This window comes from Bubalus bubalis, chromosome 5 (assembly GCF_019923935.1).
Source record: "Bubalus bubalis isolate 160015118507 breed Murrah chromosome 5, NDDB_SH_1, whole genome shotgun sequence".
NCBI classification, from domain to species: domain Eukaryota; kingdom Metazoa; phylum Chordata; class Mammalia; order Artiodactyla; family Bovidae; genus Bubalus; species Bubalus bubalis.
Window position 1 is genome coordinate 125813604 of NC_059161.1, and position 22827 is coordinate 125836430.

The following is a 22827-nucleotide window of genomic DNA, read 5'->3' on the forward strand; positions in this document are numbered from 1 at the left end:
CGCACGGCGGCCCCGCCCCCGGCTCCGCCCCGCCGGCTTCGCGGGCTGGCGAGCGAGGGAGCCGCGGGCGAGGGATCGCAGGATGAGCGATCCGGGCCCGGGCAGCCGGCAGCGGACGCGCCCCCCGAGCCCACCGGCCCGCGCCCCGCGCGCCCCACGGCCCCGCGGCCCCAAACCAGGCCGCGCTGCCCGCGCCCCCCGAGCCCGCGCCCGAGCCCTGCGGGCCATGCCCGGCCGGCCCTAAGCGCCGGCCGGGGGGGCGTCCCCTTGCGCCCGGGCCCCGCGCTGGCGCCCCCCGGGCCGCCGCCAGGCGCGGGGGCCATGGCGTTCACCTTCGCCGCGTTCTGCTACATGCTCACCCTGGTGCTGTGCGCCTCCCTCATCTTCTTTGTCATCTGGCACGTAAGGCCGGGCTGGGGCTGGGGGCGGGGTGGGGGCAGGGGCGCAGGGAATGGGAGGGGGACGGATGGATGGTCTCAGGGCCCGGAGAAACTTGGAGCCTTCTCTCCGCTATCGCCCATCAGTCGGCTGCTGTTCACCCCATGAACACCCCCCATCATCAGCTTCCTTTCCGGGGGCCCCACTTTCTCCGCCGCCCCCGCCTGTCTGTGGGTATGTCAGTGGGTCCCTGACCCCCCTCCCCTGCCCCATGCAGCCTTGGGGTGTGAAGCGAAATTCTGGGATTCTTGCTACTTTGCTTCCTCCTGTTTCCCGCCCCCCCCTCCACCATTTAGTCGCCCCCGTTGTCCAACGGGCAGTTTGTCTGTCTGATCTCCCCACCCCCTTTGTGGGTTTTTCCAGCCAGAGTGATGGAGCTGGTTGCTATGGCAACTGCATCTGTTTACAGGACCCACAGATCGCAGAGCCCATTAACCCTTTCCCGTCCCACCCCAAGCCCCCACCCCCACCCGAGACCCTGCATCGATTGGCTGTAAGCAACCCCAGAGATCTAACCAGCTCACCTTGGGTTTCCCTGCCCTCTCCTGTCTGGGCTTCCCCCCACTAGGTTTTCTCCGCACTTCCAGCTTTCCTCCTCTTCCTGCCCCCACTTTCCCCTTTGTCTCCTGTCTCTCTGGGTCTGTCTCTCACTCCGGCCTTGCCTCACACCTGGTTCTTCGAAATGTCCGTTTCTCATCCCTTATGCTGATTGCCTTCCCTGAGAGAGGGTCCCTCTCCCCCAATCTCTGGGGCCTTCTCCCCTGCCTGTCTCCCTTCCATCACTGCAGAACTGTCAGTCAGCCTCCAGCTTCTTTTTTGGGACCCCTGCCCTGCCTCTTTACTGCCCTTTCTTCTCTGTCCCCTGAGGTTTGGGCCACCACCCCATCCCCTCCACACGGCCTGTGCATCTTGGCCCTGGCTCGCTCTGCTCCGCATCCTCTGCCTGTACGTCCAGCGCACACCTCCCTGGTCATCGCTTTGTGCCCTGCCAGCCCTCTCTCTAGTCCCCCTTCCATCCTCTTCCTTCCCAGTGCCTTACCAGCTTCTCTCTGGGTCTCCCCACTTCATCACTCCCTTCTTTTCCTGGGACCTGCTGCCTGCCTGCTTCATGATCCTCCCTGGCTCTTGACCCGTCTCTCCCTCATCATCCCCTGCTGCCCCCTGCCACCTGTCTCTTTTACACCAGGATTCCATGGACTCTGACTGCGCCCCTCCTGTGTGAGGAGTGAGCCCCATAGGCACCTTCAGACACACACCCACTCTGCGGCCTCTCTCCCCTGACTTTGCCTCTTTCTGTGGGCCTCTCGGTTGCTTTTTCTTTCCTCTGCCCGCTTCTCTGTTTGTCTTTCTCTTTCTGCATCTCCCCTGGGTCCTTCTTGATCTCCCTGAGCCTTCTGTCTCATGCCAGGGCCTTGGACTATCCTGCGGGGTGGTGGCTGGAGTCCTGAGGACTGGAAGGAATTGAGAGTCACAGTCTGGGCACACAGAGCGAACCAGCTCCTGGAAGAAAGGCTCCTGGAATTCAAAAAGCCCCTTTCTGGGCCTTTCCCCACCCAGAGGCCTCCCACAGCCTCTGTGGGGGTCCCTGTGCTCCGGGGGTCCTCAGAGTAGTCCTCCATTCAGCACGCCTGTGTCCACGCTCCTGAGAACCAGGCTCTGGGCAGTTCTGGGGAAGACTAGGATGAATAAGACTCAGGCTTTGCCCCTGTGGGGCTCCCAGGCTGGAAAAAAGGGCCCAGGCATTCTCAGAAAATATTTATTGAGTACATATTACATGTCAGGCATTGTGTTCGCTCAGCTGTTTAGCTGGGCAATCATAGCAAGTCTCTTGTCCTGCGTCCATTTCCTCATTGGTAAAGTAGGCTTGTTGTACATGAGGCCAAGTGTATGTAAGTCCAGGGCAAGGCTTGCCAAGGGGTGTGCGGGTGGGGAGAAGAGGTGTGGTTCTCAATCCAAATTGGTAAGAGCTAGAACCTTCCAGGGCAGGACCCCAGATCCCACCACAGACCCTGAGCCCAGGCCCCACTGGTCGCTAGGCAACCCTGGTGGTGAGTGACGCGTGTCTGCTGTCACCATTGGGGGTTGTTTGTTCCAGGGGGCTGAGTCAGCGCCAGGCAGCCTGGGGGGTGGGAGGCGCGACACCCGCCGCCTGCTGGTGGTGCCAGCTCTGGGGCAGACAGACGGCACCCTTCCGCTCCCTGCTGGACCCCATTGCTGTGCCTAACAGGCAAGCGGCTGCCCAGAGTTGGGGGGGAATTGGGGGAGCAGTTCCAGATGGCCCCAGCTCCCTCCAGGAAGCCCGTGTTCTCTCACTTCGAGCCTTATGGGGTCTGGGATGCTTGGGGGTGTTGGGCCCGCTGCCTCATCCTGGGGCTGGTGCTGAGGGGAGGGGACCCCAGAAGGCTCCTCTGCCAGCCTTCCTCCCAGGCCAGCTCCCCTCAGGTCCATCTCGTCATCCTCTGAAACACCTGCTCCCTCAAGAGTTCCCATCCCAATGAAGACAGTGCCCACCACCAGATGCCCCAACATCCAAAGTCTCCTTGGGCCCCTTTGCCTCTACTTCACTGTCATTCAAGCCCTCCAGAGTCTGGCTTCTAAATAGCTCTGGAGCCCATCCACACCTCTGCATCCCCACTGCCCTCTCTTCACTCAGATCGCCATGCCTCGCCTACCCGCCCCCAGCACCCAGTCTGCACCCCAAACATCCAAAAGTCCCCTGACTGGTCTGGCTTGAGTGTAGTAAAGTGTTTACAATTTTAACTCTGGAATCCAAGTGGTTTAGAATCCTGGCTTGCCACTAACTAGCTATGTGGCCTTGGACAAGTCATTTAATATATCTCAGTTTCCTCATCTGCAAAATGAAAGTGATAATACAGCTCCTACATCATCAAGCTGTTGCAAGCATTAAACATAAAGCCTGTTGGCATAAAGGAAGCATCGTGTATGTCTTGGCAGGGACTGTTAGCCAATATGTACTTCCTGCTCGTTCAACCCTAGAACATCTACCTGACAGCCCTCGCTCTGCTGCTTTCTACCCCTCAATGGCTCCCTTGTACGTTTGTGTTCAGGTCCAAATATCTGGCCCTGCTTTACAAGGCCCCCACGTCTGACGCTGCTGACCACTCCAGCCCATTGTTCACCATTCCCACTCACCTTACACTTTCACTCTAGCCGCATAGAACCTACAGCTTCCTGAATGTTCCTTGTTCTTCCAACCCTCTGCCACTGTACCTGCTGTTCCCACTGCTCTTCCCCCCATTTGTTCACCAAACACCTGCTCCGAGTCCAGCCTGAACTCCCCATCCCCACCCCATGCTGGATCAGGCACCTACCCCAGGTTCTGTACTCCGCGGCCCTGATCACCCTGGAATGCGGTTCACAGTTGTCCTTCTAAGCCTGGGGTTCCTCCCAGACAGGGACTGTGTCCCAGGCTTCTGGGGCCCAGTGTTCAGCACAGGGCCTGCAGACAAGACACTATCTCTTGGGATGTTTTGGATGGAGGTGTAGTAGACATGTTCTGAAGTGGGCATCAGCACACTAGAATTCCATCCCAAACTGTTGTGTGACCTTGGGCCAGGCCCCACCCTTCTCTGGGCCTCAGTTTCTCTACCTTTGCAGCAAGCTTCATCTGGGTCGATCCCCATCCATGTGTGAATCTCACACCAGAGACAAATGGGTGGGAGGGCCATAAGCTGTTGCCCCAACCCTGACGGGCACACGCCCCTCCCCCAGATCATAGCCTTTGACGAGCTGCGGACTGACTTCAAGAACCCCATCGACCAGGGCAACCCAGCGCGGGCAGTAAGTGATACATGTGCTGCGCCGAGGTGTGTCCGTCCGTCTGTCTTTCCATATGTCGCGGGTGGAGGGCGGCGGGGAGACGGGAAGACGGGGGTGTGTGTGTGGGGGGCGGTGGCCGTGCCCCTTCCTCTTGTCTGTCCCCGCCCCCAGCAAACACCTGGCGCGGGCTCAGGGCTCGGGTTCCTCCTGGCGGGGCAGCCGTTGCCGGGCTCTGGGCCGTTGCCTTGGAGACGCGGGTGAAGATCCCTCCATGGTGACGGTCGCTATGGGGACCGCGCGGCTGCTTCCCTGCCGCGCCGCCGAAAACGCCGCAGAGCCTGCTCTGGCGCCCCCTGGTGGCCACGTGCAGGGAGTGGGGGGCGTGGGAGTGCGGCGGGGCGCCATCCAGTGCCCGCTCCTTCACGTTCACCGTTGCTGTCTTTTCCTCCCCGACAGCGCGAGCGTTTAAAAAATATCGAACGCATTTGCTGCCTACTGAGGAAGGTCAGTGTCAGGGCTAGGGGCGGAAGGCTCCTAGTCCAGCGCAGCCCCACTGTGACCCAGAGCCGGGCTTTCCTCCTCTGTGGTCTGTTTGATCTGCTCTGCCACGTGGGAGGGAGTGGGAGGCTAGAAGCCCTTTTAATCCCAGAGGTCATGGTGGGTGGGCACTTCCCAAGGGCCCTTGAAGCTTGGATCTGTCCTAGCACCTGGCCGCTGACCTCTCACCTTCACTCCCCAGCTGGTGGTCCCAGAATACTCCATCCACGGCCTCTTCTGTCTGATGTTTCTGTGTGCAGCTGAGTGGGTGACCCTGGGCCTCAACATCCCCCTCCTCTTCTACCACCTCTGGAGGTGAGGGCAGCCGCCGCCTTTGGGAGGGTGAGATGGGGGAGCCGGCAGGATGTGGGTGGGAGCCTTAACGGTGGGCACTCAGACCCCTCTCTCCCCCCAGGTACTTCCACCGCCCTGCAGATGGTTCTGAGGTCATGTATGATGCTGTCTCCATCATGAATGCTGACATTCTCAACTACTGCCAGAAGGAGTCCTGGTGCAAACTTGCCTTCTACCTGCTCTCCTTCTTCTATTACCTGTACAGGTGAGGCCCTGCCCGCTGCAGTCAGAAGTCAGGGAAGGGATGTGCCAGGCACCATCCCTTCAATCCCAGGGACGGTTGGGCCCCAAGTTCCTGCCCTTTGCCCTTGATAACTGGGGTGCAACAGGGTGGGTGGCCAGTAGCCGGGTGCGCTTGTGACTTGGCTCACTGCCGTGTCTTCCCACAGTATGGTTTATACGTTGGTGAGTTTCTAAGGGGGAAGCCGGCCAGGGAGTGAGCCCAGAACGGACCGGACGCCTGTGCACCCCCAGCCCTGCCCCTGGGCCGCAGAGGCCTCAGCCCTGGGGAGGGAGGGGGCACTGGTGCCCCCAGCCTCCTCTCCACCCCCCAAACTGCTGCTGCGGGGACTTCCCGCCTTCAGAGCCCCCTCCCCTTGGACTAGGGCTGGGCAGATCTCTCAACAGGGGCAGGAGCTCCTCTGCCAGCCTGTGGGCATGGCAGTCAGTCCTGGAAGGGGTGGGACCTTCGGCCTTGTCCGCTTCAGGGGGAATTTAGGCCCTGCCAAGGGGCAGGGCTTGACCCTGGAAGTTCTGGGCCGCCCCCTCCATCCCCCACCTTGAGGCTCCCCCTGCAGGTGGGGGGGTACCCACACCGGGAATGAGCAGGCTCAGCAGGGGGGCAGTCCCACCCCTAGTCTGCCCTCTCCCCTCCCCCAGGCTGTCTCTCCAGACCCCTTCCTGTCCCCACTTGCCCCAACCCCAGCCTACCCAGTCTCTTGGACCTATTTTCTATGTTGCCTGGAGGAGTATGGCACCCCCTCCCCGGCCATTTGTGACAAAATATGAATAAACTACTGCAAACACATGGGCCCCGTTCTGCTCCTAAAAGGCTTAGAGAAGAGATGGGGGGAAACAGGGGGAAGCACCCCACTAGCCTACAGACCCCTCTAGGACCGCCTCAGATGGATTGGAGGCTTTCGAGGTCTCCTTAGCAGCTGCCTGCTTCCACTTCACTTTCCCAGCCACATATAAACAACTATGTCTGTTGAAACACTTCCATCTGCCTTCCAAGGCAGTATCAAGGCCACCAACTCCAGGAAGACCTCCCTGGATCCCCTTCCTTGGAGAAAAGTGGTGATCCCTGTCCCCTGGCCAATGCAAAGACCGGGAAGTGTTAGCAAATCACCTCCACAAGCCCCAGAAACAAGGGTCAAACAGAATCAAGGAAATCGAATCTTCAATGTATGGAAAAATCAGTGCCAGCAGGGATGGGGGTCACCGGACCAGATGGAAAGTCAGCCAGTATATGATAAGGGGCTGAAAGGCTGCAGCTCCCAGTGTCAGGTAGAGCTGGAGACGTTGTCGGGGGGCCGGGCCCCCCATGCTGTCGGGTCCCAGGGCTGCTGTTCGCAAAGAGCGCACCTGGAAGAAAGGAGAGAGCTGAAGCTGGGCCGGGAGGAGGAGGCCTGTCCGCAGCTCCGACCCCAGGCAAAGAGGAGCCAGCCCCGGACTCACAATGAAGTACATGAGTGCGGACGAAGTCCAGGCCAGCGCCACGTAGTAGCCATCGCTGCCGAAGAGCAGGCCCGTGAGGACACTGAGGATCATCCTACAGGGGGCGGGGGCAGGAGGGAGGAAGAAAAGACTGGAGACCCCCGAGGGTCCAGGCCTGAGACTGCCCCAGAGCCCAGCCCAGACCCCAGCTACCATCACTGGGGCCCTTTACCCTCAATCTGCACCCCACCTCCTGCCAGGGACCTAGACTCAGAATGAATTGGGAAGGCCAGGACTTGGTCCTTGGACCTAGATCCAAGACCCCCTTCACCACCCCAGCTCACCCTTCTCCCCTGAGGTCCCGGGTGACTCTAGCACATTCCTGACCTCCTGAGCAACACTACCAGCTCCTGAGGAGGCTGCTGAGAACAGGCACTCCCTCTAATAAAGAAGAGCTGGGTGGGCAGAGGGGGTCCAGAGTCACAGTTCGAGGCTACCACTGGGCAGGCCAGGAACCCCGGGCAGCAGGCGGCCTCCCGCTCGGCCCACAGGTGCTCACCCCACATATTTGTAGCCGCTGTAGGCCAGCAGGTGGAAGGTACTCAGGTCGCTGCGCACGGTGGCCAGGTAGATGCCCAGGAGCAGGGCCAGCACTTCCATCACAACCCACACCAGCGCTGTGCTTGCACACAGGCCCAGCACCTCCGGGGAGAACCTGTGGCCGTGTGGGGGCGGGGTGAAGGGAGTCCCAAACCAGCCGTCCTGAGGCAGGGGTGAGACTAGGGGCATGGACGGACTTGGGAGTTGGCACAGATCCCCCAGGGAGGTGGGAGAGGAGTCAGGAGTAGGGAAGTGGTGGGAATCGGGACGGGTTGGCACTGACCTTTTCTGAATGCCCAGTGCCATCCCAGCCAGCAGCACGTAGGTGATGAAGGCCATTGCTGTCAAGAGCCAGAGAGATGCCAACAGCCTGGTTTCCTCAATCAGAGCCCCCACACCCCATCCCTAGGTATTCAGAGCCACTGACACCCCCATACTTCCTTCACTGAATAACCCCACATGCTTCACCTCTACCCTCAGACCCCCAGTGCCCTGCTTGGGAGGCCTTTTCCTGCTGAGCCCTCCTGTTGTGTAAATGTCCTTCTCTCAGGACCACCAAGCCCTCTCCTATACTAGGAAACTCACCAAAGCTTCCTGCTGTGTCTCAGAAACTACCTCGCGTGCCAAAGTCACCTCTGCTCTTTTCACAAAAGCTCAGATGGCAGCTGCCTTTTCACAGCAATTTCAACTCATCAGTCCTGTCTTCTGCTCCCTGATAGCGCTAAAACTGATGTACCCACAAGAGGGCATAGTGTCTGGAGTCAAGAAACTAGTTCTACCACCTGTGAGCTGTGTGTCCTCAAAGATGCTCAAACCTCTCCAAGCCTTGGCTTCAGTGTGTAAAACGGGAATGGCAGTGCCTCTGAGAGGGAAATGGAATGAAGTGGGGAAGAGGAACTGTGGCTGTCCCAGGGCACCTGGGCTGTCTGGCTGCCCTTCTGGGAGTCGACCCGGGCATAATCCCCTCCTCCAGCATGTCCACCAGGGGCCGTGCCTTGTGCAGGGCCTGGGACAGAGAGGAGTCAGAGGCGGAGTCTGCCAGCCACAGCGCAGTGTGTGCGGCCGGACCCATGCCATGCAGACAGGTGGTTGTGGGAACCCAGAGGGAGTACCCACATCCTCAGAGGAGGGGATGCTGGAGCAGGCCTTGGAGGACAAGTAGCACAGTGATAACAGCTTATATTTACTGCCTGCTTCCTATGTGCCAAGTGCTGGCTGAGCACACACATCCCCTCATTGAATGCCCACCACAGTTCTCTGTGGTAGGAACTGTTTTTATTCCAGCTTCTTCAGGAGCATGAAAGGAGCCCCCTGAGGTCCCATAGCTGGAAGTTGCAGAGCCAGGTCTAAACCTTGGGCTCCAGGCTGGGGAGGGACATGGTCCAGGTCAGGTGGCAGGGAGGTTGCAAAGGGGAGTATCCGGGGAGCGCACCCAGGAAGCGGCTGGTCACCCCATTCTGTCTATCTGGTGTCTAGGGACACCACAAAAGCCACACACAAGATCACCAAGAGCAGATGCTGAACCAACACATGAGCCTGTCTCTCCTCATTGGTGCCTCAAGGCACAAGTTCCCGCCCACTCCCCCCCCCACCTGGCCCCACATCCTGCAGCCCAGATCAAAGACTCACTGGGGATATAGAGATCGGGGGCGTTGAGGTCTTGCCGTGGGGGCAGAGGCACATCACGACTGTACTGCACTTCCCAGTTCTGGAGGTGGCAGCAGCGGCCAGGTGAGGAGAAGCAGACAAGAGAGCAAAGGAGGGGGCTGAGATCTGGGGGCCAGGCTCTGGGGCAGGAGGCAGGAGGCAAGGGGGCCCACCAGCTCCTCTGTTAGGCAGCTCACCTGGTGTGTGTAGGGGAAGACCAGCAGCCCTAGCTTCTTGGCCACGTAGGCTGTGTCCACAGCGAAAAAATACTTGAGTTTGTTCACAGACACAAAACGGTGCAGCTAAGAGGGGAGAGAGGAGGCTGTGGACGAGCTGCACCCAGAACCTCAGGGTGCTCTGTCTGCTCTTCCCTGAGGGCCACTGTGCAGACTAGGTGGGATCCCGTGATGCCCCAGCCCTGGCCAGAAATCCTGCCACCCTTGCCCTGGGGGTGGGCCACACCTCCTTGTTCATCATGTCCTTCCCATGGGATGCGATGGAGCTGCCATAGGCCATAGCCATGTTGGCCATAGGGTCCCCAAGCAAGTGGTTGACATTGAAGGCCACGTCTGCTCCTGGGGCTGGGTAGCCCCCTGGCTGGCTGGAGTAACCACCGCTTGTGTCATCGAAGAGGGGAGGGGGATCCGGAGCTGCCCGGGCCCTGTGCTTGGAGCCTGTGGGTGTGCAGGTGACAGGAACACCAAACATAAGCCCAAACCACCGCTCCTTCCCCAGGCTGGACAGCCCTGTATGGGTCTTGGGAGCACCAAGCAATCAGTGAGGGACACTAGCTGGATGAGGAGTAACTAATCCAGAAAGAACTACGAGGAGGGATTCTTTTCCGGAGGTGCTAAATGTGGGTAAAGAAAGAACTGAGGCCGCCCCTGGAAGTTGCCCGCCTGAAGGTTCCTGGGGGCCTCCTCAAGGGAACTGATCTCTGAACTGAATCTTGGAGACTGAATTTGCTAGGTGAAGACAACTGGTAGCACATCCCCGCATTGAACAAGGATGGGAAAGGCGACGGCTGGGTAACGGGGAGGCCCTAGGCACTGGTGAGGAACCCTACCAGGGTCATGGCCGGGAAGGGAAGTTTGGGAGGCAGACCCCATTCACGCCCGAGTCGGGCACGGGAGATCCTAGCAGTGCTATCATCGCCCGATCTGATCTCGGGTTTGGGCAGAGAGGGTGAAGTCCGGGACGCGTGGCCGAGCCTCACGGGGCAGGAATCCGAATGACATCCGCCGCCCTGGGCAGCAGTCACGGCTGCCCCTCTCCCTCAGGGTGAGCGGGCCGCGCCGCCGACCGTCCTCGGGCGGGTCGGCCCGCGCCCCGCCCGCCCCGCGCCCCACGCACCGTGGGCTCCGTAGCCCGAGTGATAAGCCATGGCCCCGATGCTCGCTCTCTCCGAGGGCCCGCTGAGTCGCCTCGTGGTACGAATACTAGCGAGGCAGCTGCTCCGTTCCCTGGGCACCGATCGAGGTTACCGAGAAGCCCGACACGTCCCCGAACTGTCCGACGACAGCAGCCATGTCGGCGGCGTCATCCTCTGCCGCCTGCCATTGGCTCCTCCACAGCGCTGGCTCGCCCCTCCCCTCTCCCAATTGGCTGCTGGCGCGCCCTCGCCGAAGCGGATTCGGCAGAAATCAACTTCCGGGAGGAGGGATAGGCGGAGCTAGTAGAGCCTCTCTCGGATTGGATAGTGGGTTTGTTAGTTCTCGGCGGAGCAGCCAATAGATGAGCTAGAGTTATAATTATTCCCGCGCCTGCGCAGTGGGGCAGTTGACGCTCGGCCTGCCACGACTACAGCAGGCGGAGGCTGGAGTCCGGGAAGGAAGTTTCACTCGCGAGACGTACTCCAAGAGGGACTGGGACGGTGGAACTGTGATCAAGCCCTGTCCCTCGGGCTTTTGCTTCTCCTTCTCAGTGTTAGCTTTCCTTCCGCGTCCTCCATTCTACTCCCAGTACTGGCTCCGAGTCCGGGAGAGGCGGAGGTGAGGGGTGCACGGGGAGGCGCTGTTGGTAGGAACTGGGGCTGAGCAGTGACCTCAGGGCCTAGCGAGCTCCGGGATTCTGACTCCTCCTCCCGCCTCCCACCCGTCCTTTCCGCGCTGGTGCTGTCCGTCGTCTGGTGCTGAAATTCCCTACCGCCACTGCTGCCATCCTGCAGACCCCAGGGGCCTGGTGCTTGGAGGGCCCGGGTTCTACACACACACATGCACATATACACACACGGGATAGAAACACACACCACACAGACACAGACACCGATTACACCGGCCTGGGTTCTCCACAGAAGCACACATACACACACACCCCCTTTGCACCTATTGAAAACCGAGGTCCGGGTCTGAAGTCTCAGAAATTGGGTGGTAATAGTTGGAATAGGATCCTACACTAGGCTCGTCCCATCGACTCTCCCGTGGTCCAGAAGATGTCAGTGGAGGTGTGCTGGTTCGTCTCCAGAAGCTGCAGTTGAAACTCCTGAGTCATTCTCACCCCTGCAGTCATCTCGAAGTGAGACCCCCAAGCTTCACTCGTGACCTCAGGGACTCCTTTCTCTCATTCCCACCTTTCATGAAGACAGCCTTCAGGGGTCTCCCTTCTCACAGACTTCCAGCCACTACTTCTCCAAAGCAAGATCAGGGCCTCTTTGACCTGCCTCTAGTTAGCTGCCCAGTGTCCAGTTACACCAGGTGGCCTTCCTGCTCTCCAAACTCAATCCACGTGGTCCAATCACAGTGCCTTTGCCCAGAAGTCCCCTCCACCTGGGGTGTCCTTACCCTTCACACCCACCTGCCCCAAACCTAATTATCCTTTAAGAATCAGTTCAACGTGTGCCTCTCACAGAGACAAAGTGAAGAGTCCTGACCTGGCTTGGAATGGATGCTGGAGGCCAGGCTCCAGGCTCCCTCTGGCTGCAGTAGTTTGCCCTGGATGTAAATTCCATGAGAATAGGACCTGTGTCATTCTCCACTTCTACACTTGTCTTCACAATGCTTATGAATACTTCACAGTACTTGCATATAGAAGACACTGATAAACATGTGCACCCAATAAATAAAAAAATAAATGGATGAAATTCTGATTCAGTCCTTTCCTCTCTACCACTTCAGTTACTAACTTCATCTTTAAATGTGTAGGGGTGTTGAACAGAATGATCTTTGAGTTACTGTTTGGAAAAAAAAAAATCACAAAACAAAATCCACCCAGCATTGCAGCTCCCTATGTCCTACCCACTGACTGTCTACCTTGGGGCCTAGGCTCTGACTCAGGGTCAGATGTGAAGATCGGAGGCCCCTGAGGGTCAGGGAGCGGCACTAGGGCCACCAGTACCTGGGGGGGGGGGGGTCCTCTCCTGCAGGGCAAATCCCATGCCCCTGTTCCACATGATGAATGTACCTTGATTCCAACACATTCCTGTGCCCATTTCACAGGTGGGAAAACTGAGGTTGGGGTGGAGGGTGCCAACTCAATGTCACAAAGCCTAGGGTGTCCTGGCCTCCTGCTTGCCTACTTCAAGTAGAGCCCAGGGCCTCTGTCCAGCTAATGAGGCTCACCACAGCATTCAGGTCTGTAACTGTCCCTTGTACTACCGCCACAAACGAGGCTTCAGAGATGGGATCTGGGTGGGCTTAGACCTGGGCCTACTCCTCAGAGATAGGACCTCGCGGGCACCCACCTACCCACCCTCGACATTCTATTTACAGCGGGGATAACTAAGGCTCCAGAAAGCAAGGACTCGTCCAAGGTCGCAAGTGCGAGCGCGGCAGGAGGGGAACCCAGGCGTCCGTCCGCCCAGCCTGGGCTTCTTGGAGGCGGGGGCAGTGCCCGCGGTGCCAGGCGCTGCCGGCGGCGCCGCGGGTGCCGTGGGGGCGGGGTCAGCGGAGGGCGGGGCGCCGGGCACCGCGGCCGCCAACGCCGCCGCCACTGCCGCCGCCGCCGCGCTCGAGCTCCGCGCACTCCCTCCGCGGCCGCTGAGCCGAGCGGACGCCCTCCGGGGCCACGCCGCAGCCCTCCGCGCTCCCTCCTATCATGCCCCGGGCCCGGGCGGGGGCCGCCCAAGCAGCCAGGACACCATGCCCGAGGACGGCGGTGGCGACAGCGGGGACGTGCCCGAGATCATTCCGGACGGCGAGCCGCTGCGGGAGGAGGTACCGGCTCCGGGTGATGGGGGGCCGGAGCTGGGGCTGCAGAGGGGAGAGGGCGACAAGAACTGGGGCGACCCCCAAAGCGGGGGCTGCGGAGGGAAGTCCGGAGCCCCTATGGTCAATGACGTCATTGGGGTAACCTGTATCCTGCGAGGGGTCTCGGGGCCTAGGGGCCCGCGTGGGGGTCGGGGTGGGGCGGCTGGGAAGGGATATGGGGAACAACTCCCACCCCCGACGCCCCCTCATCCAGCCTCGCCCTCCTGTGACGTCAGCACGGGGCCCCTGCGCGTCCCCATTCTGCAGCGCTGCCCTTCTTCCCCAGAGCCCCCGGGTCAGGCCCCTGGCCCGGCCCAGCCGTTCATGAGGTGCCCGGGCGGAGCCTGCAATGCAGCAGCAGTAGCAGGGACTAGGTGGGGGGGCGGGTGGTGGTGGTGGTGGCAGGAAGCAGAGGGAAGAGGGGAGAGGAAGGGAGGTGGCCTCTGGGTACCCCTTCTCCCTCTCCCAGAGGTTAGAACCCAGGGCCCATCCTGCTGGTTGGGACCCTCAGAATGGCCCCTCCTCAGTCCTAAGGAGGATCTGCAGGGGTGTGGGGCCCAGTGTGGGGTGTCCGGGTGATAGGCAGTGAGTGGATCTATGTGTGTGTTTGGGTGAATGTAGGATGCTTGTGGGTGTGTGGATGTCAGTGGGTGCTCCCCATACCTTGAATGGGACATATGTGCCCTACAGTCAGGTGAGGGACTGGGGGCCCCGTGGCTGGGGTGAAGTGCTAATGAGTGAGTGCGTGTGAGCGCAGCCGTGTTGTGGGTGGGTCTGTAGGGTGTGGGTGTCAGGTTGCAGTAGGGGTAGGGATGGGGGATGTGCACTGTGATAGGTAAGGTGTGTCCCTGGGTTTCAGTGAGTGTGTAACATGTATGTGCCTCTGTGTGTCCTGTGGTGGGTGGGCCCGGGGAGGTGGGGGAGGCAAATGCACACGCACCTTGGCACCATGTCACTGTGGGGAAGGGGGTTGTACCCTGGGCACTGGTGAGGGGCTGGTGTGTGTCAGATAAACAGGCAGTGATCACATTCCTGGTGGGTGGATTCTTCGATGAACTTGGGGTGGGGTGGGGTGAATCCTGGAGGTGGATGAGGGTATGTGCACCTGACTGCCCCTGCGGGTCGGGGGGGGGGGGTGGCACCTGTGGTGGGCTGGGGACAGTTCCTCTCCTCTTGGGTCTCTCAGGGCCTGGTGGGACTGTGGCAGACACGGTGGCCCCTTAACCCCACCTATGCTGTTTCCTCCAGACCGTCTCTTCCTTCTTCCCCTTTTCACCCCTTCTCTCCTCCCTCTTTTCTCTCCCTGGGCATCTGGGGATAAAGTGGGGGCCAGGCTGGAAGCTCTGCCAGGGGGGATGTGCCCGAGTCCCTGGGCCAGGGAGTGGTCCCTGCTGCCCCGAAGCTGTGTCCCGCCTCCTCCCTCAGCGCAGATGGGGAGTGGAGGACTGCCTGCCATCTGCTCCCCTCCCTCCAGACTCACACCTCTCTCTCTTCCTCTTTCTCATTTACTTAAAAGCCTCTCCCAAGTCTCCTGCCATCCCTAGTTAGACCAATGGACCAGAGGGATTGCAGGGTAATGGGAATAATATTTATTCCATTGGCCAGACCCTATGCTAAGATCTTCACACATAGGATCTCCTTGACTCGTCACAACTCCAGTTGACTGTAAACAACCCCAGTTTACAGATGAGGAAACTGAGGTCCAAAGAGGATGAGGGGACTAGCCAAGTCATACAGTCAGTGGTGGAGCCAGCACCCAATCCCGGGCACCTAAGGCCACCCCTAGGCTCTTCACCCCTAGGACCCCCTGCCACCCTGGCTTCCCACACTCCCAGGTCCAGGAATCAGTGCCCAGAGAGGGCAGGGATATGGCTGCAATCACAGCAAATCAGGAGCAAAGTCAAGACCAGAAGGCAGTTTTCTCAACAGCCAGTCGTTGGGGGTCTGGGGTACCCTTCCCTTTTGTGGCAGAGATGAATCTGTTTTCTCCTACATGCTCCGGACTGGGAGGTGACAGGGCACAGTGGAGGCCAGGCTCAGGGCACATAGTTGGAGCCCTGCGGCTCTGCTGTGAGTTGACTAGAGGGGTGAGGCCAGGAGCTCGCTCCTCCATCCCCCAGAGTCTCAGTTTCCGCCTCTGAAAAGTGGGGAGCAAGCCCCACCCCCTTCACGGGGCTGACCCGGGCCTCCCCTCTCTCTGCCCCTTCTGCAGCAGCGGCCCCTGAAGCAGTCCCTGGGAAGCTCTCTGTGCCGCGAGTCGCACTGGAAGTGCCTGCTGCTCACCCTGCTCATCCACGCCTGCGGCGCCGTGGTGGCCTGGTGCCGTCTGGCCACGGTGCCCCGGCTGGTTCTGGGGCCGGAGGCCGCCCTGGCCCGCGGAGGCGGGGGGCCGCCGCCCACCTACCCGGCCAGCCCCTGCTCCGACGGCTACCTGTACATCCCCCTGGCTTTTGTCTCCCTCCTCTACCTCCTCTACCTGGCCGAGTGCTGGCACTGTCACGTGCGGTCCTGCCAGGCGCCGCGCACCGACGCCAGCACGGTGCTCGCCCTGATCCGCCGGCTGCAGCAGGCTCCGCCCTGCGTCTGGTGGAAGGCCACCAGCTACCACTACGTGCGGCGCACCCGCCAGATCACCCGCTACCGCAACGGCGACGCCTACACCACTACGCAGGTCTACCACGAGCGGGCCGACAGCCGCACGGCGCGCGGTGAGTTCGACTACTCGGCGCACGGCGTCCGCGACGTCTCCAAGGAGCTCGTGGGCCTGGCCGACCACGCGGCCACGCGGCTGCGCTTCACCAAGTGCTTCAGCTTCGGCAGCGCCGAGGCCGAGGCCTCGTACCTCACCCAGCGGGCCCGCTTCTTCAGCGCCAACGAGGGCCTGGACGACTACCTGGAGGCCCGCGAGGGCATGCACCTGAAGGACGTGGACTTCCGAGAGTCCCTCATGGTGTTTGCCGACCCGCGCAGCCCGCCCTGGTACGCGCGTGCCTGGGTCTTCTGGCTGGTGTCGGCGGCCACGCTGTCCTGGCCGCTGCGCGTGGTGGCGGCCTATGGCACGGCCCACGTCCACTACCAGGTGGAGAAGCTCTTCGGCGCCAGCTCGCCTCCGCCCGGCGCCGTGCCCAGCGGGCCCCCGCTCTCCCGAGTGGCCACGGTGGACTTCACCGAGCTCGAATGGCACATCTGCTCCAACCGGCAGCTCGTGCCCAGCTACTCGGAGGCCGTGGTCATGGGCGCCGGCTCGGGCGCCTACCTCCGGGGCTGCCAGCGCTGCCGCCGCTCCGTCAGCAGCAACTCGCTGCCGCCCGCCCGGCCCAGCGGGCCCCGCCTGCCTTTCAGCCGCAGCCGCCTCTCGCTGGGAGCCGGGGGTCGGGCCACGCCGGGGGTCTTCCGAAGCCTGAGTGGGGGGCCGCTGGGGCGCCGCGGGGAGGACACAGAGCCCCTGGAAAGCCCACCGTGCTATGAGGACGCCCTTTACTTCCCGGTGCTCATCGTCCACGGTGACAGCGGCTGCCAGGGGGACGGCCAGGGTGCTCTCTGAGACCCACGTGGCCCCCAGACTGGCCCTCTCCCCACCATCCCACCCCAGGGGCTTCCATGTCTGAGTGATTGCTGTCCAAAACAGGAGGGAAAACAGACCAGCACACGAGGGGTGGGGGTGGGGGTGGAGCCCTTAGACAGACTAACCGCACAGTGACCCCTGGTCATCTGGGGGGCGAAGGGACACCCCCGCAGTTGAATCTAGGAACCGTCCCAGCATGGCTCCCCTCCACCGCCAGCACCACCACCATGTCCCACCCCCCGCGATGGCAGGTGATCTAGCTCAGGGGGCCTCCCAGGCTGGGCAGGAAAGGAAGTTTCCAGAAAACCTGGGCTGGGGAAGGAGTCCTGGGGACAGCAGATGCCTGCCGCAGAGGGCTGGCTGCCTGTGAACCCTTTGCAGCTCGGTGGAGGCCACGTTAGGGGCCCTCAAGCAACCCAGAAGCACAAATTGGTGGTTTGGGGCCACGCCCAGCTGGGCTGGCATCCACGAACCTGGAGAGTTGGCTATGGCAGCACCACGGCCTCGGCACCACTCCCCTCCCAGGGTCCCCGTCCTTTCCCCTGCCAGGCCTCTGCTCAGGGCCAGCCCCTGATCAGACCCTGCAGCGTGGCCCCTCTACCGGGAGCCTGGTTCTTGGAGCACAACCCTGTCCCACTCACCCACCCCCGTTTTCCCTGGCGCACCCTTCCCCCGCACCCAGTCGCCCCTATAACCCAGGGTTCCTTCTCAGGGCCCCACCTCGAGTCCACCTTCCCTAGTCTCTGCTCCTGGCCCCTGACGTCCGTGTCCACCTCTCAACCACGCACACACCTCTCATCGCCCCCTGACTTCTCTGCTCTTCACCTTCCTGATGACCCATGGGGCTCGGGGCTGCAGGGCATCCGAGGGGCCTCAGCCCCAGCCACAGCCTCTTGGACGATGCCCTTGCTCTGCCAGGGAGGCCCCTGCTTCCTCCATCACTGGGGCCTGGCCCAGGGGACACCATCCCTCCCCCAGGGAGGCAAGAGTAGTCCCTTCCCTTCCAACTGGGGCTTCCACCCCCTCTCAGGAGCCGGTGGGGGAGGGAGAAGGCAGAGAAGATGCAGATAAAATAAAAAGTATGAAATGGAAGGTCTTCTCTCGTGCATTTCTGGGTGGTGGGTTCGAGGCCACCACGACAAACATGTGGGCCTGGCAGGGTCTGGGGGTGGTGGTGTGCCAGGGGTGGTGGTGGCTGCAACACCCCCAGGAGAGGGTGAGCTCCCCACCCGGGCTGGGGCCTCTGAGATTCAGGTTTGAGTTGGTCTGAGTAGCTGACTCCAATCTACTGGCATCTGGGTCATTTCCAAGGGACTATCCAAGTGGCCCCTCTTCCAGCCCAGCAGGGGTGTCCGTTCTGCTGCTGGGTGTGCTGAAGACTAAGGGAGGGGTGCTGTGCTTAGTTGCTCAGTGGTGTCTGACTCTTTGTGACCCCATGGACTATAGCCCACCAGGTTCCTCTGTCCATGGGATTCTCCAGGCAAGAATACTGCAGTGGGTTGCCATACCCTCCTCCAGGGGATCTTCCCGACTCAGGGATTGAATCGGCATCTCTTATGTCTCCTGCATTGGCAGGCAGCTTCTTTGCCACTAGTTCCACCTGGGAAGCCCAAGGGAGGGGTGACTGGTCTCCAGAGCGGGAAGAGGGAGGTATGGCCTGTGGCACAAACTCAGTTCTCCTAACGGCTGTTGGTGTCATGGGTCTGGGGGAATGGGCACTGAGCAGGTCAGAGGACGCAAAGCTGGAACCAGCCAGCCCTGGATCAGGGCATGGGGTCGGAGGACAGAGCAGGTAAAGGAAGGACCTCCCTCCCTCCCTAGGGAGGTCCTTAAAGTGACATCTCCCTGTACAGCTATGCAGGATGTTTGCTGGGCAAGGGGCATGTGTGCTTGGAATCCTACCTGTGCACCACTCCTCAAGCCCTGGGAGCTGCATCCACCTGGATAAAGGGTGTGTGTGCACGTTCAGTCAGTCACGTCTGACTCTTTGGCAACCCCTTGGACTATAGCCCACCAGGCTCTTCTGTCCACAGGATTTCCCAGGCAAGAATACTGGAGTGGGTTTCCATTTCCTCCTCCAGGGGAATCTTCCCCACCCAGGGATCAAACCCATGTCTCCTGTATCTCCTGGACTGGCAGGTGGATTCTTTATCACTGAGCCACCTGGGAAGCCCGGACAGTTTTTTCTAGTCCATGCAAAGGCACCATGAGAGTGCTAAAGGTGGGTGGGATTCTCCCAGACAGAGATGGGTGGAGGGTGTTCTGGACAGTGGGAGCTACCAACACAAAGGCTTAGGTGTCAGGCATGAAGTAGGGGTCAAAGCAGAGCTGTGGAAAAGGTGGCTGAGGCCTTCAACATCAATGCCAAGAATTTGCCGGTAAACTGGGGCAACCATGGAAGGTGGTCAAGCAGAAAGTGATAAGCTCAGTGCTGCACGTTAGATTTTTAGCAAAAGTCCAGCTGCCTGCTGTTCACCTGGGGAGGGTGAAGTTAGAGACCAGAGCTTTCCTCATAAGTCAGCCCACTGCCTCGCAGGGAGTGAAGTCCATCCTTTATTCAGAAGCAACTTAGATGGAAAATTCCGTGGTCCCCAAACATTCAAGGAGGCTGCAGCAGGTTGGGAGCCAACGTGTAGCTCCAGCTCCCCTACATGGGAAGGCCCCAGCTCCCCAACATGGGAAGACCCCTCTTCCATTGTCCTGCTCTAACACATCAGCCACCAACCACCAGCCCACCAGTCACTATCCATTCTCCTCCCCTCCTCAACACCAGAACCCCGGTTTTACTTTAGATGGCGATGAGCTCAGCTAAAAGGCAACATTTCCAGCCTCCCTTGCACATATGGTATGGCTGTGTGACTTAATTTTAGGGTATGAGATATAAGGAGAAGGTCTTGGAAGGAATTTCTAAAAATGTCCCTCAAAATGGAAACAATATTGGTGAAGGCTAGTTCTGTCCTCTCTGCTTCATCCTGCCTTCAGCCTGGAAGGCAGATGTGATCGTTGGAACTCCAGTAGCTACTTTGGATCAGGAGGTGACCTTGAGAATTGTAGCCATGTGCTGAGGATAATAGAACAGCAAGATAAAAGACCCTGGGAAGACAACAATTCTCTGGTTGTCCAGTGGTTAGGATTCCAAGCTTCCCTGGCTGGGGAACTAGGATCCTGCATGCTGCATGGTGTGGCCCAAAAAACCAACCAAACAAAAAAAGACCCTGGGCTTCTGATGACATCATAGCTATGTCCATATCATCCTGGGTTGCCTACTTCCAGAGCCTCTCAGTGAAAAAGAGAAGTAAACTGTTAGTTTGTTTAAGCCACTGCTTTTTCTTGTCTCTATTACCAGCAGCTTACATTATTGCCGATCTACTGCTGCAACACAGATTACACTAAAATTTAGTGGCTTAAAACATCAATAGTCAGTCTTCCCTGGTGGCTCAGTGGTAAAGAATCCATCTGCCAATGCAGGAGACGTGGGTTCGATCCCTGGTCTGAGAAGATCCCACATGCCATGGAGCAACCAAGCCCATGTGCCACAACTATTGAGCCTGTGCTCTAGAGCCCAGGAGCTGCAACTCCTGAGCCCATGTGCTGCAGCTATTGAAGCCCGCCCAAGCCTGCACTGTGCAACAAGAGAAGCCACCACAATGAGAAGCCTGCACACGAAAAAGGAGAGTAGCCCTGCTCACTACCACTAGAGAAAAGCCAGCACAGCAAGGAAGACCCAGCACAGCCAAAAATAAATAAATAAAATTATTTTAAAAAATCAATAATCATTATTGTCTCTCCTGATGTCTGTGGGTCACACATTCAGACACGGCACAATGAGAATGGCTTATCTTTATTCCATGACATCTAGGGCCTCTGCTGAAAGAATCAAAAGCCAGGAGTGGAATCATCTGAAAGAACGTTCACTCACGTGTCTGGCAATTGATGCTGGCTGATGGCTTAGGCAACTAGGGCTATTGGCTGGAACACCCAAACAGGGCATCTCCAAACTTGGGCTTCCTTATAGCTTGGTGGCTAGGGTCCAAGGACAAATTCACCAAGAGAATTTGGTGAAGGCTGTATTGCTCTTTGCCATCTCGCCTTCGAAGTCAAATACATCACTTCTGCTCCTTTCTATCAGTTAAATCTATTTCAAAGGCCCACCCAGTTTCAAGGGGAAGGAACGTAAGACCCTCACCTCTCCGTGGAGGCTCGTCACCATCACATTGTAAGGTTAGCATGTGAGGTGGGAGATATATTCGCGGCCATCTTCAAAAATGCAGTCGGGGGACTTTCCTGGTGCTCAAGGTGCTAAGACGCTGTGCTTCTGATGCAGGGGGCGCAGGTACAACCCCTGGTCAGGGGGCTAGATCCCACATGCCACGATAAAGATTGAAGATCCCATGGGCTGCAACTAAGACCAAATAAATAAATTTTTTAAAAAATGGAATCAGCCAATGAGCCAAACACCATTCCTAACAAATCAATGTCTATAGACTGGTCTGCAAAATGAGCACCAACAGTTTTGTTTTTTTTTTTTTTGGCCACACCTCGAAGCTTGTGGTGTTGACCAGAGAGTGAACCCAAGCCCCCCAGCAGTGAAAGCACACAGTCCTAGCCCCTGGACTGCCAGGGAATTCCTGAACTCCAACCATTATATAATGCTTGTTTCAGGGAGAAGGTGGTGGTATATGAGATGTGGGCCTACTAGGGGCAGAATGACATGCTTTGGTCATTTATTGGGACCCTCTGGCCTACAGTAGATTAAATACGGATGCAAACTCTGCAGTGCCTCCCATTGAGAGGTGGGATCTATTTCCTTGCTGTTTAGATCTGGGCTGGCCTATGACTTGCCTTGACCAATAGATTGTGGCAGAAGTCAGGCTGCGCCACTTTGGAGGCCAGGCTGCTAGAGGGCTTGCAGCTTCCACCTACACTCTCCTGGAGCCTGGAGACCACCACACAGCAAAGCTGCCCAGCCTGATCTCCTGAGAGGTGAGCGGTCACACGCCCCGGCCAAGGGCCAGCATCAGCTTCCAGATACAGGAGTGAGGCCATTTCAGACAGGTCAGCCCCAGTGGAGCCACAGAGGACTGTAGCCTCAAGAATGCCTCCAGGTGAGACTAGCAGACGAACCAGTGAGCTGATCCCAACTCACACTGTTGACCTACAGACTGGTGAGAAATAAGGAATCCTTGTTTCAAGCCACTACGTTCTGGAGTGGTTTGTTACATGCAGTGGATAACTGATACAGGCTCTGAACCCAGGTCCATCTCTTTCTTTCTTTCTAGCTTTTGGTCACACCATGAAAGATCTTAATTCTCTGACTAGGGATCGAACCTGTGCCCCCTTGCAGTGAAAGCTCAGAGTCTTAACCCCTGGACCACCAGGGAAATCCCCACGTCCACCTCTTACTGGAGGGTCACTGGAAAGCTCCCCTCTACTGGTCTGCTGTGTTTTGTTCATGCATTTGGACTTTGTGAGAGCCAACAGTGAACCAGGAATGCTCCATTCTAAACCATTCTCAAAAGGAGAATAATGGCTGAGGAAGGAACCAGAGCTTTGTCCCTAAATCCCAGAAGCCTTTGTCTCTCTGTTCTATGATGGAGAGAGAGAGAGGGAGCAGTGCCACACAGAGGGTGCCTGAGGGACTTCCCTGGTGGTCCAGTGGCTAAGACTCTGTGCTCCCAATGCAGGGGGCCTAGGTTTGATCCCTGGTTGGGCAACTAATTGCAACAAAGATCCTGTGTGCCACAACTAAGACCCAGCACAGCCAAATAAACTTTAAAAAAATAAATATTAAAAAAAAGAAAGAGGATGTCTGATCTTCACCCCCTCCAGCCCTGCTCCTCTCTATCTTTTCCATCTCAGGAAATAGAGTCAGCACTCTTGCTTAAACTTGACACTTGTATAGCAATCTTTTTCTTGTTTTTTCTTTTTAACTTTGCATTAATTATGTAAAATTTCAAGCACCACAAAAGTAGAGAGATTGATGCAACAGAGTCCTTTGTCTCCAGCGCCCAGCATCACAGCCATTACTCTTATTTCACCCACATGTCCCCCCACTTCAGAAAAGTA

At 58.7% G+C, this 22827-nt stretch overlaps 3 protein-coding genes across 4 annotated transcripts; 2 read left to right on the forward strand and 1 right to left on the reverse strand.

Moving 5' to 3' along the window:
- The first annotated feature begins 215 nt into the window (after positions 1-215).
- On the forward strand, positions 216-5638 carry CNIH2 (cornichon family AMPA receptor auxiliary protein 2). Its single transcript, XM_025286701.2, has 6 exons — positions 216-402; positions 4171-4239; positions 4675-4722; positions 4958-5070; positions 5171-5314; positions 5499-5638. The coding sequence occupies exons 1-6, from the start codon at positions 322-324 to the stop codon at positions 5524-5526; spliced, it is 483 nt and encodes a 160-aa protein (XP_025142486.1). The 5' UTR covers positions 216-321; the 3' UTR covers positions 5527-5638.
- An 853-nt stretch (positions 5639-6491) lies between these two features.
- On the reverse strand, positions 6492-10582 carry YIF1A (Yip1 interacting factor homolog A, membrane trafficking protein). 2 transcript variants are annotated; one of them, XM_006056419.3, is made up of 8 exons: positions 10366-10579; positions 9475-9686; positions 9210-9314; positions 8995-9073; positions 7649-7706; positions 7325-7480; positions 6787-6880; positions 6492-6693 (listed from the first exon to the last, which is right to left on the reverse strand). In XM_006056419.3, the coding sequence occupies exons 1-8, from the start codon at positions 10394-10396 to the stop codon at positions 6547-6549; spliced, it is 882 nt and encodes a 293-aa protein (XP_006056481.1). In that variant the 5' UTR covers positions 10397-10579; the 3' UTR covers positions 6492-6546. The 2 variants fall into 2 exon arrangements, with proteins under 2 accessions (XP_006056481.1, XP_044799652.1); XM_044943717.1 differs by lacking the exon at positions 7325-7480 and having other exon boundaries at positions 10366-10582.
- A 2332-nt stretch (positions 10583-12914) lies between these two features.
- Positions 12915-17853, forward strand: TMEM151A (transmembrane protein 151A). The gene is made up of 2 exons (XM_025286702.3): positions 12915-13163; positions 15409-17853. The coding sequence occupies exons 1-2, from the start codon at positions 13089-13091 to the stop codon at positions 16738-16740; spliced, it is 1407 nt and encodes a 468-aa protein (XP_025142487.1). The 5' UTR covers positions 12915-13088; the 3' UTR covers positions 16741-17853.
- The last annotated feature ends 4974 nt before the right edge of the window (positions 17854-22827 follow it).